This window comes from Dreissena polymorpha, unplaced genomic scaffold (assembly GCF_020536995.1).
Source record: "Dreissena polymorpha isolate Duluth1 unplaced genomic scaffold, UMN_Dpol_1.0 chrUn009, whole genome shotgun sequence".
Classification (NCBI taxonomy): Eukaryota; Metazoa; Mollusca; class Bivalvia; order Myida; family Dreissenidae; genus Dreissena; species Dreissena polymorpha.
Genome location: NW_026273323.1, coordinates 301,088 through 316,882, shown reverse-complemented (window position 1 = coordinate 316,882; position 15,795 = coordinate 301,088). Strand labels below are relative to the sequence as shown.

The 15,795-nt window shown below is 35.1% G+C and overlaps 1 protein-coding gene across 5 annotated transcripts in view; it reads left to right on the top strand.

Annotated features, from left to right (window-relative positions):
* Nucleotides 1–15,085, top strand: part of LOC127863474 (cell adhesion molecule-related/down-regulated by oncogenes-like) — a 116,996-nt gene extending 101,911 nt beyond the window's left edge. For all 5 annotated transcript variants that reach the window (XM_052403021.1, XM_052403023.1, XM_052403022.1 and 2 more), the window contains 12 exons: nucleotides 207–371; nucleotides 1,008–1,127; nucleotides 1,714–1,857; nucleotides 2,378–2,506; nucleotides 5,043–5,213; nucleotides 5,349–5,579; nucleotides 5,833–6,023; nucleotides 6,725–6,956; nucleotides 8,216–8,479; nucleotides 9,111–9,340; nucleotides 9,739–10,156; nucleotides 10,998–15,085. In XM_052403021.1, the coding sequence (XP_052258981.1) occupies nucleotides 207–371; nucleotides 1,008–1,127; nucleotides 1,714–1,857; nucleotides 2,378–2,506; nucleotides 5,043–5,213; nucleotides 5,349–5,579; nucleotides 5,833–6,023; nucleotides 6,725–6,956; nucleotides 8,216–8,479; nucleotides 9,111–9,340; nucleotides 9,739–10,156; nucleotides 10,998–11,128 (2,426 nt within the window). In that variant the 3' untranslated portion in view covers nucleotides 11,129–15,085. The remainder of the gene's footprint in view (nucleotides 1–206; nucleotides 372–1,007; nucleotides 1,128–1,713; nucleotides 1,858–2,377; nucleotides 2,507–5,042; nucleotides 5,214–5,348; nucleotides 5,580–5,832; nucleotides 6,024–6,724; nucleotides 6,957–8,215; nucleotides 8,480–9,110; nucleotides 9,341–9,738; nucleotides 10,157–10,997) is intronic.
* Nucleotides 15,086–15,795: the final 710 nt, after the last annotated feature.

Here is a 15,795-nt window from a genome sequence, read left to right as displayed (position 1 = left end):
ATGCTTTACTGCTTTCCATATTTGTCCGTTGATGGCGATACGTGTATGCGCAAACAATGATCATTGACCGTTTCCCATGCTCAAATTAAAAACCTCACTCAATGCCCTAAGAAAATCCTTGCAAGTGCCACCAGACATACTAATATACCAATATTGACATTGTGATTGATTCCTTATTGACAGTGTGATTGGTTCCTACATTTCAGTCCCAAGCCAGGAGCCAGCAGTGATCATGCCCCGGACGGAGTTTCAGGCAACTGTGGGTGACAATGTGATCATTGAGTGCTCGGCTACGGGTAACCCACAGCCAAAAATCACCTGGGAGAAATACGGAGGGTCTCTGCTGCCCGGCCGATACAGACAAAACTATGGTAGGTGTAGGCAGAACTCCAGATAAGAGGCGTATCTGCGTATTTACGCATTGACAAAATAAAAAAAACGCATTAAAAATCGTCCCAGTATGTAACAAAATGAAATACAAATCTTGGTACGTATTTAAATTGATTAAAGTGCGTAACCCGTTTAACCAATAATCCAGTTGAGTTTTTAGTGTAAGTTAACCTTTGAATCAAAAGTAAGTCAATCAAAATACTCTTGCAATAAAATTGGGGCCCATCATGTTTGTGGATCAAAAAAGGGACGTTTAAGCGACCATTTACTTTGTCAGTTTTCTACAGAAATGGAAAATACCCCTAAATATTCCTTAATACCCTTTATGGCTGAAACAAAGGAGTAAAATACGCTTTAACAATAATATCATGGGGTGAAATAACCCTTAGACTAAATCCTTATCTGGAGCTCTTGGTGTTAGGGAGGGACAATTTCCTGTGCTTATGTAAACAGATGAACAATGTTTGCCTAAATCTAAAAAATAAAATAAACTTAAAGAAAATTTTATTTATCTCAATGCACTAATCTGTTGCTATGCGTCTCCATGAATCATATACCTCTAAGTTAAAACACTGTCAAGCATTATACATTCATCCGTTGCTATGGGTCATCTCCAGGCAACCTGTACCTTGACAATGTGACAGTGGAGGACGAGGGCACGTACATCTGCAAGGCGAACAACGGTCTTAACGCTCTCCAGAGGGAGGGGCTCAAGGTCCTGACGCTCAACGTGTCTGGTAAGTGAACAATGCTGAGTAACATGTGATTTAAGAAATACATTTTTGGATCACATGAGCCTTAGCCTACCCGTTGTGAGCTTTTGTGATTGCCTTTTGTCTAGTGTCCATTGCTAGGTAGGGGCAGTTTATTTATATTGCTATGGTGGAGTTTGGGGAAAATCATAGGTGCAAAACCTGCTCAGACCATTTGAGCATCTGTGGATCGCAGTAGAGCACCTTTGGGCCTTTTTTTTACGTCTTGCAGATAGAAATCTATTTGAAGGTTTGCTTCATAGGAAATAATGCAAAGTGCTTTAGCCTAAGTAGCTGAGAAGCTGTATTAGAATGTCAAAACGTGGTATATTGGTTTATAGCTATGATGGTGTAAAACTATTTATTCTAATTCTGACCCTGATTCTGTCAAAGATTTTTGCAGTTTCTGATTTGTCATTAGATATTATTTAGGCCAATCTTTAAAGAAGCCTTGTTATATAGGTAAGTGAAAAACCAATCAACACTTTTGGTAAATATGATTAAATGCAAGGAACACTTGGCACCTTATTGTGTGACGTTCATTTGCTGAAGTGTCTATTCATCCTTACAGAACCACCCACTATTGTTGTGAAGCAGGTGGAGGTCAATGTGAGCCTGGGAGGTCGCATCAAATTGGTGTGTGCCGTAACAGGTCGACCCGAGCCCCATGTGACCTGGTACCACAATGGGAAATTCCTCCAGTCCTTCTCAGGAAGTAAGTATGAAGATTTCAGGATTTATTTTTTTTTGTTCGCAAATGAATTAGTGCATTTGTCTTTTAAAATTATTTCAAGTGTTGTACCAGGGTATGCATTTAGGTCAGGTCTGTTTGCTTTTCATGTGGCAACAAAACCAGACAAGTATATATCAGATAGCTTTAAAAAAAAAGCAAAATTGTCAGCATAATTTTTCTTTTTCAAAAGATCTTCCATCTTATTAATTTAACTATAGCTTTAACAAAAAAGTATGAGGATGAAAAAATGTATCTTCAGCTTCTTTCAATATGCCAGTCAACACTTGTCAACAAAGTTCTTATTTGACCAATCACTAATTTATGTTTGTCGTGGGGAACTAAACCACATGGTTGTATAATAATTAATTCACTGTTACCTTTGAGACACTTTACAGAAAGATGCGACTGTTAATTTCTTTCTATGGGCATTTACAAAGAATCATTCTCATCATTAATTTTCTCTAACATTGTTACTAACATAAATACATTTCCATTTCCGCAGGAAATCGTCTGTACGTTCCACATGCGGATGTTTCCAGTAAAGGCATGTACCAGTGCTTTGCTGACAACCGTGCGGGAATGGTACATGCAGAAATCCTTGTCAATGTGGACATCACACAAAGGGACACAGGTTAGGTCATTTCAGAGTCAGAGTTACCATAGCTTATTGTTGCAAATACTAACACACTTTAGAATTCAGAGTTATCTTAACTAAATGTTTGAAATACTAACATACTTCAGAAGGCAGAATTATCATAGTTTACCCTTTGCCACTCAGATATGAATTTTGTACTGTTTTTAGTCCATTAGAAAATCAAATTAAAGTAAACCTTTCTTGATAGAATAAAGTTCGAAAGGCTTCATTTCCAACCGTCAAATACTGATGAGCAGCAAAGACCATGAAACCTTAACAGACTGTGATTTACTTGCGGTCTGTTCTGCTTTTATGCTGGTTGCATAGAGCCGTTTCAATTTGCTTGTGATTGGATAAGGGTTAAATGAATGAAATACTTACCAAATTACTTACTTTTGGTTCAGAGAGATCTTGTAATCTTAAATTTTGTGATACTGACCAACTAACCATGGGTACAGGGAACTTGTATGTGTTCAACTTATGCACTAATAATGATATTGTTGTAAACTGCTTTAACCCTTTCAGTGCAGGAACCGAATTTTAATGGCCTTTGCAAACAGTTTGGATCCAGATGAGACACCACAGAACATCAGGATCCAAACTGTTTGCTATTCTGATAGTATTCTTTGAAAAAAAATCAAAGAAAATGCTAATTTTAGAAATTCAGCAGACAACATTTTAGCAGACGACAAATTTCCCAGCATGCAAAAGGTTATTTTGATTTGCTATGATGTCCTCATATATTGGTAGATATGGTTTTCTTTTGAAAATTAACGTCAGTTATTTAAGCACAACTTGTACTCTAATGCTTTTTGATATATATAATAATAATGTTGAATATACTATAAGAAGCTACACTGTAATATTTCTTTAGAAAATATATTGTTTAAGTAGTGATAAAATAGTTGATTGAAGTTACATGTATTCTTATGGACCAAACACTATATCAGTTCCCTAATTCGGCTTTTATTTACTAACAACACCTAACATTTTACATGAACATTTGGAAGTGTAATTACTAACATAGTTTGTATTTATACATCATAGCATGCAGGAAGGTTGGAAAATGGTACAAACGGTTAGTAAAATAATTCATCCATAACATTCACATTGGCTTGCTTAACGTGCTGACTTTTCTTTCTGACATATTTGATGTCCTTTTATATTGCTGTAATCTATTTAAAAAAAATTGTATTCTCTGTCAATGTTCGTTCAACATTCTGTCTGTTTTCTTTCTCAGAAGGTTGTTTCTTAATCTTTTTGGAAAGTTTCCTCCTGTTTATTGGAAATGTTCTTTCATGTCCATAATGATTTTCTCATGTTCTCAAAATGGCCACTTGTTACAAAATTTTATTCTGCTATATTCTTTGCATCAAACATGAAGTTCTGTCATGCTTACATTGGTATGTTCTTTTAATCATCCCTTATCATGTTATTTTATGTTATATTATGACCTTGTTATGTTTTATGCCAGTTTGTGCTCTAATGTCCCTTTCTGTTTAATATTTGCTTAGTAATTAACTTTCAGTTTACCTCTTAAAGATTTTCTCTGTAGACAGGATAACTCCAAAAGAATACATGTTCATATTTGTTTCAAAGTATCATCATTGTGTGTTTAATTAACATTTTTATGCTTCCCCAAAGTTTTTGGGGGGAGCAATAGTCGCTGCTTCGTCTGTCTGTGCGTGTTTCCGTCCGTCCGTGCACAATTTTTGTCCCGGCTATTTCTCAGCAATTAATGACTGGAATTCAATTAAACTTTATGGGAAGCTTCACTACCAACAGGAGATGTGCATATTATCAGCCGGTTATGGTCGGATGATTTTTTCACAGAGTTATGGCCATTTGACATTTTCTATAAACTGTACATATAGTGCAATTCTTGTCCGGGCTATTTCTCCCCAACTACTGACTGGAATTCAATGAAGCTTTATGGGAAGCTTAACTACCTTGAGGAGATGCGCATGTTATTTGTGGGTTCTGGTTAGATGATTTATTTAGAGAGTGATGGCCCTTTGAAATTTTTAAGTTGCTAAACCATCCATCGTATTATTTTGTCCAAAGTTATGCCCCTCAAGACGTTTCCTTATAACTGAATATATAGTGCAATATTGTGACAAAAAACACTTTGGAGAGCATCACCCGTCTCCGACGGTTTCTTGTTATGCTTGTTTCTTTATGTGTTTGCATTCCTTATTCAGAAAAAAGGATAGATTACAAATAAACTCTAAATTAGGAGTTGATGTAAAAAGACAATAACCGATTGTTTATTTATAATATCAATAAGGTGATGCCACTATGCATTGTAGTTGTGTGAAGTCAATCTTCAAGTGATAAAGTTAGCGCATTTAATTTAAGTCTATTATTTCATTCATATTTTTTGTATAATTTAACATTTATCTAAAGATCTTTTTAAGATATATTGTAAATGATATATTAAACTGTATTTCAAAGTTTTCAACTGATAGAAGTGTCATTGTATTAAGGAAATTTCCAAATATATATGCTTACCTTTCATTCATTGTTCTCGTAGGCACTCTATCTGACCCATACCAGAATGTTACAAAGACACTTGATGAAATGATGGATGCAAATCAAACTTCTGCTGGTCAGAAGAATAACAAACAACGCCACAAGGGCAAACAAAAGAAGCGGAAAGAGACGAAAATAGGTCGACGAAAAGGGGAGAACACTAGGAATCTTGGTAAATGATTTAACAAAATGTGTATGTCAGTTAAATGTCATCATTTATTTACAAATCCTATTGTAGTTGCTGCAGAGCTAGTTCTGCCTTAATATTCTTATGAAATACAACTGTATACAACTGCTGTTATTGCAGTCCCTGCAAAGCTAGTCCCGCCCAGTGCCCCTGAGGTGAAGCAGCTGTCTGACTCCTCCGTGATGCTCAACTGGACCGTGCCGGACAACGAGGGCCCTCAGGTTGTCTTCTTCAGGGTCCAGTACAAAAAGGTCAGCCCCAAATCAAACCCGAAAGAGAATCGCTGGAAGACGCCAGATATTGAGATTGACAGCCATGTTCGGACCTTTGAAGTGTCCGGATTGAAACCTCGTAAGTTTTATTGTCGATCAGACGTTTTAGCTTAACCTGTTTTGTAAGTTTCAGGTATAAAAAAAAAGAAAACAGATTGCAATTGAAACAACAAAGGCACACAAAATTATGCTAATTCAACAGTGTTGTTTTGTTGGTTTTCATGGAAATACAAAATATAAATAACCAATGCATGTCATTTTTACAGAATCAGTATACAAGTTTCAAATAGCCTCTGGGTATTCATATTAACCAATCCATGTTATATTTACAGGATCGACATACAAGTTTCGAATAGCAGCTGTTTATTCCAATAACAACAATGCCCACTCGCCAAACTCAGAGCGGTTTGAGATGCAGATGGGAAGACCCCCTCAGTCAAAGCCACCCACCAACAGTCCAATCATCGTCGAGTTGATTCCCATAGAATTCCAGAGCAAATACGGTCTCAATGTTGTGTGGCAGGTTAGTTGGAATTATGGTATACTTTATTTTATACCCGCTAAAGGGGGAGGGATAAAGAATTACTTTGTTTGTCTGTCAGTCTGTCCATCAGTTTGTCAGTCTGTCTATCTGTCACAAAGTTTTTTTGGCGGGGTATATTCATTCAATGAATTTGCTAGTTGTACTTAAATTGTTCAATTCTTTGTAAAAGTGTGTTGATTTTTTGTATAAATTGATGTTTGTTCAGACAAAAAACAAAATGTACATGGAAAGCCATAGTGGCTCATCAGTCTTTTCATATATGTGTTAGGGACTTTTTGGCTTTAAAAGGCTCGGAATTTAGTTCTAACTTTTAAGATTATGTCACTGTATGCAAATTACATACAAATAATGATAGAAAAATACCTTATCTTTGCTTTTGTATGAATATGATGAATCTGTGCAGTTCATTTCTTAATACCCACACAAATATTAACTTTTCATTATAATAAAATAAAAAATCTTCATGCATCAGTACTAATTTATGAAATAAAAAAATCCTAACGAAACAATAATCAAAAGATATCTAAATTTTTTAAACAAGAAGAATAATCATTAATATTTGGTTAAACCCACTATTAATATATTCTTTTCTTTACTTTAATCAATAGTAAATTTTTTGAAACCACAACCAAATTGTTACCGTAATTTTTTAAAACCACAACTAAATTTATTGTTAACAGTATCACGCATCAGAAGACGCCAAAGCGTCGTCGCCTATCGAGGGTTTCTACATCCACTACCGTCCATATCACACGGTGGACCCCTTTCTCAATGTGACCCTACTTGAGCCCAGCGTGCGCTCACATCTACTGAAGGACCTACTGCCAGGAACCGAATACCTCATACGAATGCAATCATTCAACGCTGCGGGCAATAGCTCCTTCAGTAATGAAGCTGTCAAGAAAACATTGGGTGAGTTTTGATAAATTTAAATTAAGAATTTATAGAATAAGGAGATGCTTAGTTTGTACACAACAAAAAATATATATATTTATTTGGTATAGGTTTTTTAGCTCACGAAAGCAAAACATGGTGAGCTTTTGTGATCTTCTTGGTCTTATTGTGTTGCTGCCTTTCAATATTTACCATGTGAACTCTCTAGAGGCCAGATTTATTGCCAAATAGTCATGAAACATGCACAGAACACGTGTCTCAATCATAGTGTGGGCTAGTTCAAAACAGGTTCACATGGGATTGAAAAGTAATTCACTAGATATATTAAAAAAAATAGCTGGTGAACACTCTAGGGGCCACATGTAATCCACAATCTTAATGAAACTTAGGTTTTCAGTGGCGTAATGGATATGGTGTCACAGCAATCGGAGGTTACAGGCCCACTCGGGGAGAGTTCTCTAGATCTTCCCCAATGACACCAAGTACAGGTTATAGGCCCAGAAAACAGAATCGAGATTGTTTCTATAAGCCTGAGTCTTTGGATGCAATCAAGCTAAAATAAATAGCTTGAAACTAACTAATGAAACTCAGTCGGAAGATTTTTCCAATGATTTCTTGGCGTAGCTCAAAATAGGTTCAGATATGTTTAAAAATGCTTGTGAGCGAGGTAGAATTTCTTATAAGGCTGTAGTAAAACCTTGTGAACACTTAGAAGTCACATTTATTCCCCAATCTTCATTAAACTTGCTCAAAACGTTTGTTCTAATGATATCTTGGCAGATTTTAGAAATGGTTCAGATATGTGGAAAAAAGTTACCAGCAGCGGAATAGCAGTTTTTCTAATGGCGGTAATGAAACCATGTGAACAAGTTACATTTTTTCCTAATCATCATGAAACTTGCTCAAAACATTATTTCTGATTATTTGTCTGCCAATTTAGACAATGGTTTGGGTTTCTTGAACAATATTGTCGCTTGGGGCTGCGTCAGTTTACCTTATAAGACTGTAGTAAAATCTCATGACCACTGTGGAGGTCACATTTATTGCCCTATGGATCTTCATAAAACTTTCTCAGACCATTAGTATCAACTTAGTTTGAAACTAGATCACATGTGGTAAAAATCAAGGAAATTACAACTTGTGACATTGTGTCAGTTGTATTGTAAAGAAAGTTATGCATGGCATAAAAATTACAATCAAAGAAGTGTGTGAAATATTTATCAATTTCGTAGCATCTTAAAAAAACAAAAATAAAATACCTCTCTCCTTATCTACAGGTACCAGCCTGCAAACACCTCATCCTATCGTTATACACATCGTCACGACCCCTGGGCAAACGATGCCCGACGACAACGATGATGACAATGATGGCAACGACAGCGACCGTCGAGTGTCTGGTCCAAACGCGAAGGCATCAAACAGCGAGATGCTGTACATGGTGCTGGGTATCGTTCTGGGTGTGATAATGCTGCTGTCCGTCGTGTTCATGTGCATGTGCTGGTGGAAACAAAGGCAGCAGGGCCAGCAGAGACGCATGATGGGTAAGACTGGCGTGGAACCAAATGAGGCGCAACATGCAGAAATGGGTCTTAAACCACATGAGGCAATGTTGCTTCAGACCAGCCTGCGCAGTTTTACAGTTTGGTCAGGAGCAACCTTGTCTGCTGTTAAGTTTCGTTAGCAGACAGGGTAGCATCTGAACAGACAGCGCGATTGAGGAGGCCGGTCTGGAGCTATGCTGGCCACATATGGCACATGACCTTTTTGGGCATAAAACTGGCAGAAGACCTGACATGCAAAACACCAGAGTGGAAACTAAACACAATTTCAGAGATTCATTAACAAGTTTCAGTCTTTGGTTGTTTTATTGTTGAATATATTATAAGTTTATTCACAGCAGCTCTGGATGATGGGTAAGACCTGCATAGCATCTACAGAGCTTTCCCAAAACTTCAAAGTGAAGTCTTTTGGGTGATTTTATTCATGCACAACTCTATTCACATTTTAATTTATGAACGTGTTATTTGAACTAAGATTTTTATCTCTTTTTCTGGCATTGAAACAGTTTGTAAATTTAAGTTATCCAGTCCTGCATTAAAAACATTACCCTGGTACTCAAGATTTTACTGGAGTGTTACTAAAATGAAGGTTCCCAATAATTCTCATTATCAGACGCCATGCAGAATGAAGCAGCACAGCGGGGTAAATACATTGATCCAAACCAAAGAATATACTCGGACAGTCTGAGCAAGAAGATGATGAACGGGGGTCTCAATGGGATGAATGGTACTGTGGTGAATGGCTACGTACCGGGCAACAACTACCACAAGATGAACATCAATGTCAACCCTCTGTCGGAGATGGAGACTCTTCATGGCGATGATAGCCTTAATCATTATACCGTGAGAAGCAGCTTAATGATCATAATTATTGATCTTTATCTCCCCAAATTTGTGAGGCATAAAGCATGGCACTCACTTATCCATGCGTCTGTATACATTGATCTGTATTGTTACTTTGGTTAAGGAATTTACCTGATACTTCTTACTTTGTAGGTGTAATTTCTGGCTTGAATTAGTTTCTATCACACAATTTGTTCAAACACCCATTTCATGCATTTCACTTACGGTATATAAAATTCATATTCATAGTTGAATATATATCTATATCTAAGCAATCAAAGCCATAATGTGTATATTAATTAATCTTTTTTGTGTAGGAAAATCACATTATTATAATTATCATTTAAAGACCATAACAAGCACCTGGTTAATGCTTCTATTGATTATTTCTCTTTCAGTCTACTTCATTTCATACAAATGGGACTTTCCCCTCCATTCATCGGACTAGTGATAATAATTGCAATAATATTAACCAATCAAAAAGCCTTCAGAGCTCACTGCAGCATTTGAACCAGCACCAACGCTGTGTGCCTGTTGAAGGTGACAGTGAGGCTATGGGTGGCGGGGAGTCCATGGCTAATCCACCCAGTCCTCTGTGTAATAATAAAGTGCCAATACATTGTAATACTGAGGCGCATGATGGACGCTCGTTATCTAGTAGATCATGTGACCATCGATCATGTGACACGGGTGACAGTTCGTACGAGGATACGGGTGGTTTAAATAGTGGTCGCCATCGGAAACGGCGGCGGCGAACGCATTACAAGGAACAGTCTACAAAGGATCAGGCCACAAATACAGATCTGAGTAGCAATGGTAAGTCATTCCTGTTAAATTTCTTGTCACTTTACAGTATTGAATAAGATTTTTATGTTGTGCCTTGCTTCAATTTTCATGTTTTAATTCATGGATATGTTTCATTTCATTTATGGATAATTTATGGAACCAAGTTTTCATTTGGATTTACTAAGTGAAAGTGTACCTTGGATCACACCATGAAATGTTGTCTCGGAAACTACTGTAGTTTACAACAACATCTTATATGTGTGTATTAATATTTACCATCACCTTCGAATTCTACCCTGTGAATGTTGCATTAGTTGTAATGTTTGATGTTGTGTTTTTTAGTCTTCATTTAAATCATTATCCCAATTTTCTGGATTCAATATTCATGTCTACCTAGGACAAATTCTGACAAACATGGTCAACAATTCACAAAACAATTCCTTAGAAATTTACCTTGGTTTAATCATGCCTACCAAGAAACAATTGTGACAAAGAAGGTCAAGATTGAACAAAATAATTTTACAAGACAAATTTCCTGATAAAAAAGTTCTGAATGGCTAAACACATAATGCATAAAATTTATTTGAAAGGTCAAATGCATTTGTTTTTTTAAACTTAAGTATATGATGCAGTGTGGTCACCTGGTTAGTTGATACAATGTCCACCTAGTGACCAAAAGGTTATGGGTTTGATCCTCAAAATAAGAGCGTTCTTTCAATCTCCCCCCGAAGACTTCAAGTACTTGTTCTACCCACGTAATGGACTCGGGAGGGTTTCAATAAGCCCTAGGCTTCCGATGCAATCTTGCTAAAATAACTATGTTGAAACTTAACTATGATCCAGTGATAACTTCTTTCTCACTGTGTTTCAGATGGGACGATGGAGCTGGCTGAGTACAACAAGTCTATCTCCTCCTCCCAAGAGTCCGGTCAGATGGTGGACCCCTCACCGGCGTCGATATTAGATGGCGGCAGTCCAAGTCCGGGATCCAGTCCCGTATGACAAACATAGGGCCTTTGTTCCTTACGCTGTATTGAACCAGAGAGACACTTTGTGGGCCCCTCATACCATTACGTTATTAGTAATGTAATTTTTGAAGTGCATTTGGAGATAATACAGACGTTTGAAGTTTTGAAGAAGTCTGCAATATTTAATTGTTTTTATTAGTGAGAAACGAGAATTTTTAATAGCATCTGTGGTTAATATTTGAAGCTGAAGTGCTATATTGTCATAATGTATACATGTTTCTGTCATAATGTACTCCTTTATGATGTCCCTCAGGTATTCGTTACAATAGACCTGTGTAGTTCAATCAGTGAAATGTTGGCTAGAATTTTTAACCCAGTATATTTGGTAAATATTTTTTCGTTTTTGTGTAAAGTGTTAATCTTATTGTAGGCAATATATTAATTTACCATACATATAAAAAAAATAACTTTGTTAAATTATCAGCTTTCATACTCTCAAACCAGAAAGTTTCATATGTTTAGTTTTTTCAATAATATTGGTAATACAATATTACTTTATATTAATAATATTTTATATCAGCAATATAAGCTGGTTGCAACTGTTTACTCCTGTCTAGAAGGTACTGAACTTATTGTAGACAAATTATAGCTGGTCAAAAAAGGTTACGACTGGTTTGCAACACATAGATGCTTTCTATTGTGATATCTGTGTACACCAAATATTACATTGACACAATTATCCGTTGTTTGATGAGGGTTAGGTATAAAAATGATGAATTCAACCATTAAAACCATTGTGCTATGTGTTTTCAATGCACTTATTATGTTTCTTTTTCACTTATAAAGAAAAAATATACCCCTGCATGATTCAATGACTCATGTTAAAATGTTTAGAGTAGAAAAAAACTCATTTAAAGACAAACGTGTATATTCTGACTTGAAATATTTGTCAATTGGAAGAGACAGTAACAATATTTTAGGCATAATATTATTTTCCCACTCTTGGTAGACAGTCATGTTCACTTAGAATTTACAAACATTTTAAATGTAGATCATTGGGATACAATATTAGTTCTGTGTATATAAATATTTGGAGGTATGGAGGTACAATGTCTTGAACGCTTGCGGGCTGATTAGTTTTAATCCATAAAATGCTAATGAACACTGGCTTTTTGTCAATCCATACTTGTTCCTGCGACCAAATTGTTTCACATTTCATTTCAAAAGTAAAGGAAACATTTCATTTGCTTCAAATATTCTACAGATTTTATGACATTATCTGTTTATTGTTTAATTCCCGAAGCAGAGTCTTAAATGCAACATTTCTGCTCTTGCAATTTATCAAATAAGGCAGAATGGTCATTTCAGTTTGTGTTGCCTTTGTGTATTATGTACTAACCGATAAAAGGGTAAAGCTGTGTACACAGCAAGGGTATAGTTTATAATTATGTTGTTTTAATGTCTTTTAAAACGAGAATCTATTGTAAGTGATTTGTTGTTAAATTATATTTTGTTGTGAATGTATTTTATGATGATACATGAACTGTGTTTCTTTGCTGTATTAAAAACTCATTGGTAATTGCTACTGGCATAGTAACCATAGGCGTTGATCACTATCATGCAAGCTTAATTTTACCAAATTTCTTTCCTTTAATAAAATTGGGTTTTAAATTGATCATTTTGATTCTGCATCAGAATGATACATAAATATAATACAAACTTGATTTTTATTTAAGCGTATGACAAAGCCAACATATTCTTTTCCTTGTTTTTATGCCCCCGGATCGAATGATCGGGGGTATATTGTTTTTGGCCTGTCTGTCTGTCTGTCCTTGTATGTGTCTGTCTGTCATTGTTTGTGTCCCAAAACTTTAACCTTGGTCATAACTTTTGCAATATTGATGATAGCAACTTGATATTTGGCATGCATGTGTATCTCATGGAGCTGCACATTTTAAGTGGTGAAAGGTCAAGGTCATCCTTCAAGGTCAAAGGTAAAAAAAAAATCAAAGCGGCACATTAGGGGGCATTGTGTTTCTTACATCTCTTGTTGTTTTTTTTAATCTTTCCAGTTAATTAACTTGCATTAAAAAAAGCAATTGTGCAAGGCTATGTCTGGAAAGGACATGTTCATAAAAAATGGTTGATTAAATGGGCAGCTATATGTGGCATAATTTCAAAGATGTATTTGTCATAAAAATAAATTGCAATGCTTCCTATTTGTTTTGTCATAATACAGTGGGGTGTTGCCTCTTCAATTACAACATAATTTTACGCAATGTTTTAAAAAACAAACATCATCAGTGTTATTTTTGTACAAATTCTTCTTGTGTTGTCATGTGAAATGTACACACACCCAAAAATTCAGTATTATATGTCCATTACTGGGTCAGCTGTATCCATAGAAATATATTTTTGTCACTATGATTTCAAGTGCATTCAAGATTTGCATCTTGTTTCCCATTTTTCTTCTTTTTTCAATCTCCTTGATTGTAAATGATTGAAAAAGATCAGAAATTTTATATAGAATTGAATTCCTTTTGTATCAAAAATATGTTTTCATGGCAACTAATTTGACCCAATGTGATGTCGTGTGTTTCCATGACAATGTAAAGATCGCATCACTACTTCATGGCTTTGAAGTTCATGTTGAAATTTGACAAATGTGATATATTTTTGTAAGATAAATGATGGAAGCATGTGTTTTGTGGGAGATGTGTGTAAGAATGAAAGAAAAACTCTAGGCACTAGGTCATTGAAGTCGCTATTGGCAATACTTCAAATTTCAATTGTCTTTAAAAAAAATGTGAGTAAATTATTGCCTTAATTATTAAAGTAAAAGAGAATATTAACAAATACAATGACTGTTTGGTTTCACATTTTCTGTAAAATAATAGAAAAATTAAGTCAAAACCACATTTTGTTGGTAAATGCTAGTAACTTACTTATACGAGGGCTGTTCCATAAATTCTCTTATAACTTGCTTTCTTAAACATTTGAATTTGGTTTAGATGGTGTAGTGATCCATCAAACTGTTATTTTTGGAAGTTTGTGTGAACTTGTGAGATTAATGAACACTTGAACACTGGCATCTGGATGTTAATATGGTTGATTGATGTAATTTTCATCTTACATAATCTTTCTCTGGCAATTGTTCCGTTCATATTTTGTATTAAGTTTTGGCCAGTATAATTAATGTGAGCGGTCTATGGAGAACCTATCTTAATGCATATGTTTAAACTGTCCACCCAGATATCCCTGTGTTGCCCGCACAGGCTTATTTTGGTCGACACTTTCTGCCTTGACTAAATGTTTGTTTAGAAGAGAATTTTTTCATTGAAAGTTTCCAGAAAAGTGCAAAAAGTCATCCCTGATTTGCCAGTGAAGAACAGGCTGAAATTGGAGAATACTTTATGGACATGCATAAAGCCCTGTTTTTCTAGAACACAACTACTGATGTATTGACTTGGATATTAGTCATATGTACATAATTATGCTAATATGCAAGTACAGTACACTTGTACTTCATAAGCTGTTAAGAATATTATTCCTATGTATTATCAAGTTCAAAGCGATCAGTTAACAAATATATATATGGTTAAAAGTGGTTTAAAAATAATTTTATTAAGAGTGTCAGATTATCTTGTATTGAATTGTGTAATATTTATCTTTAATCTATTATTTAAAAGGATCTGTTTAAGTTTTGTTCACTCTAATGTAAATTCTCTGTATTATTAAGATACATACTTCCTTGTTAAGAAAGTATATTTTAAGTTATAATCTTTGGAGGGAATGCTATTTTTGTGTGAAAGTTTCCAAGACACCAAAGACATAATATTTATACTTAGTTATTCTTGGCTGTGTGTATGTGTGGATGGACAGTAGAAAACCAATGTTTAGATGGTTACCATAAATGTTGTCATTATTGAACTGAAATGTATATAAAGTAATTTATAATAAATGATGATTAAAACATGACCAAAACCTCTTATATTTGTGTTTGTTATTTTTGTTTTAATGTAAACATGATTTCCTTGACAATTGACCCAGATCATGACAGTTGTGTTAAAGTGTTGTTTTGTTGTATCATTACTAAAGGGTCAACTCAACAACTGATCATCTTCGTTGCTATGTGCCAGACATGCCATTGCAATAGGAAAAGGAAACATATTTGGTAAACTGCTTTTTGTGACCCAGTATCCAACTGCAAGGGTTGGTAAGAAGAAATGTAACTATTAATATTCAGCAAGACTAAGTTTTAAATTGAATGTTTTCTAAATTTATATTTGAAGTCAGTATTAAGCTTTATAGTAAAAAAAAAGTTAACTGTACCATTCTTTCCCCAGTATTAAAGTAATTACATGTCTGACCGTAACCAAATTTATTTAGCACACTGTCATTTTTATTTCTGTGATTTCATTTAATGATAACTTTGAAAGACTTATGTTTCTGACTCAATATGAACCAGTACTGATATATGAAGACAATTGCATGGTCTGCACTTTACCTGGCTCAGCCAATGACAAACAAGTGTGATGGATTTTATACTAAATACAAATACATGTCACTTATAAAGTGCAAAAATTATTATAAAAATATTCTTGTGCGCTTCACAAACACTGCACATTGGTTATCTGCGTAAAAGATTGAACAAATGAGTTTTAAGTCTTGATCTAAAACACCCCTCATTGTCAATGATTT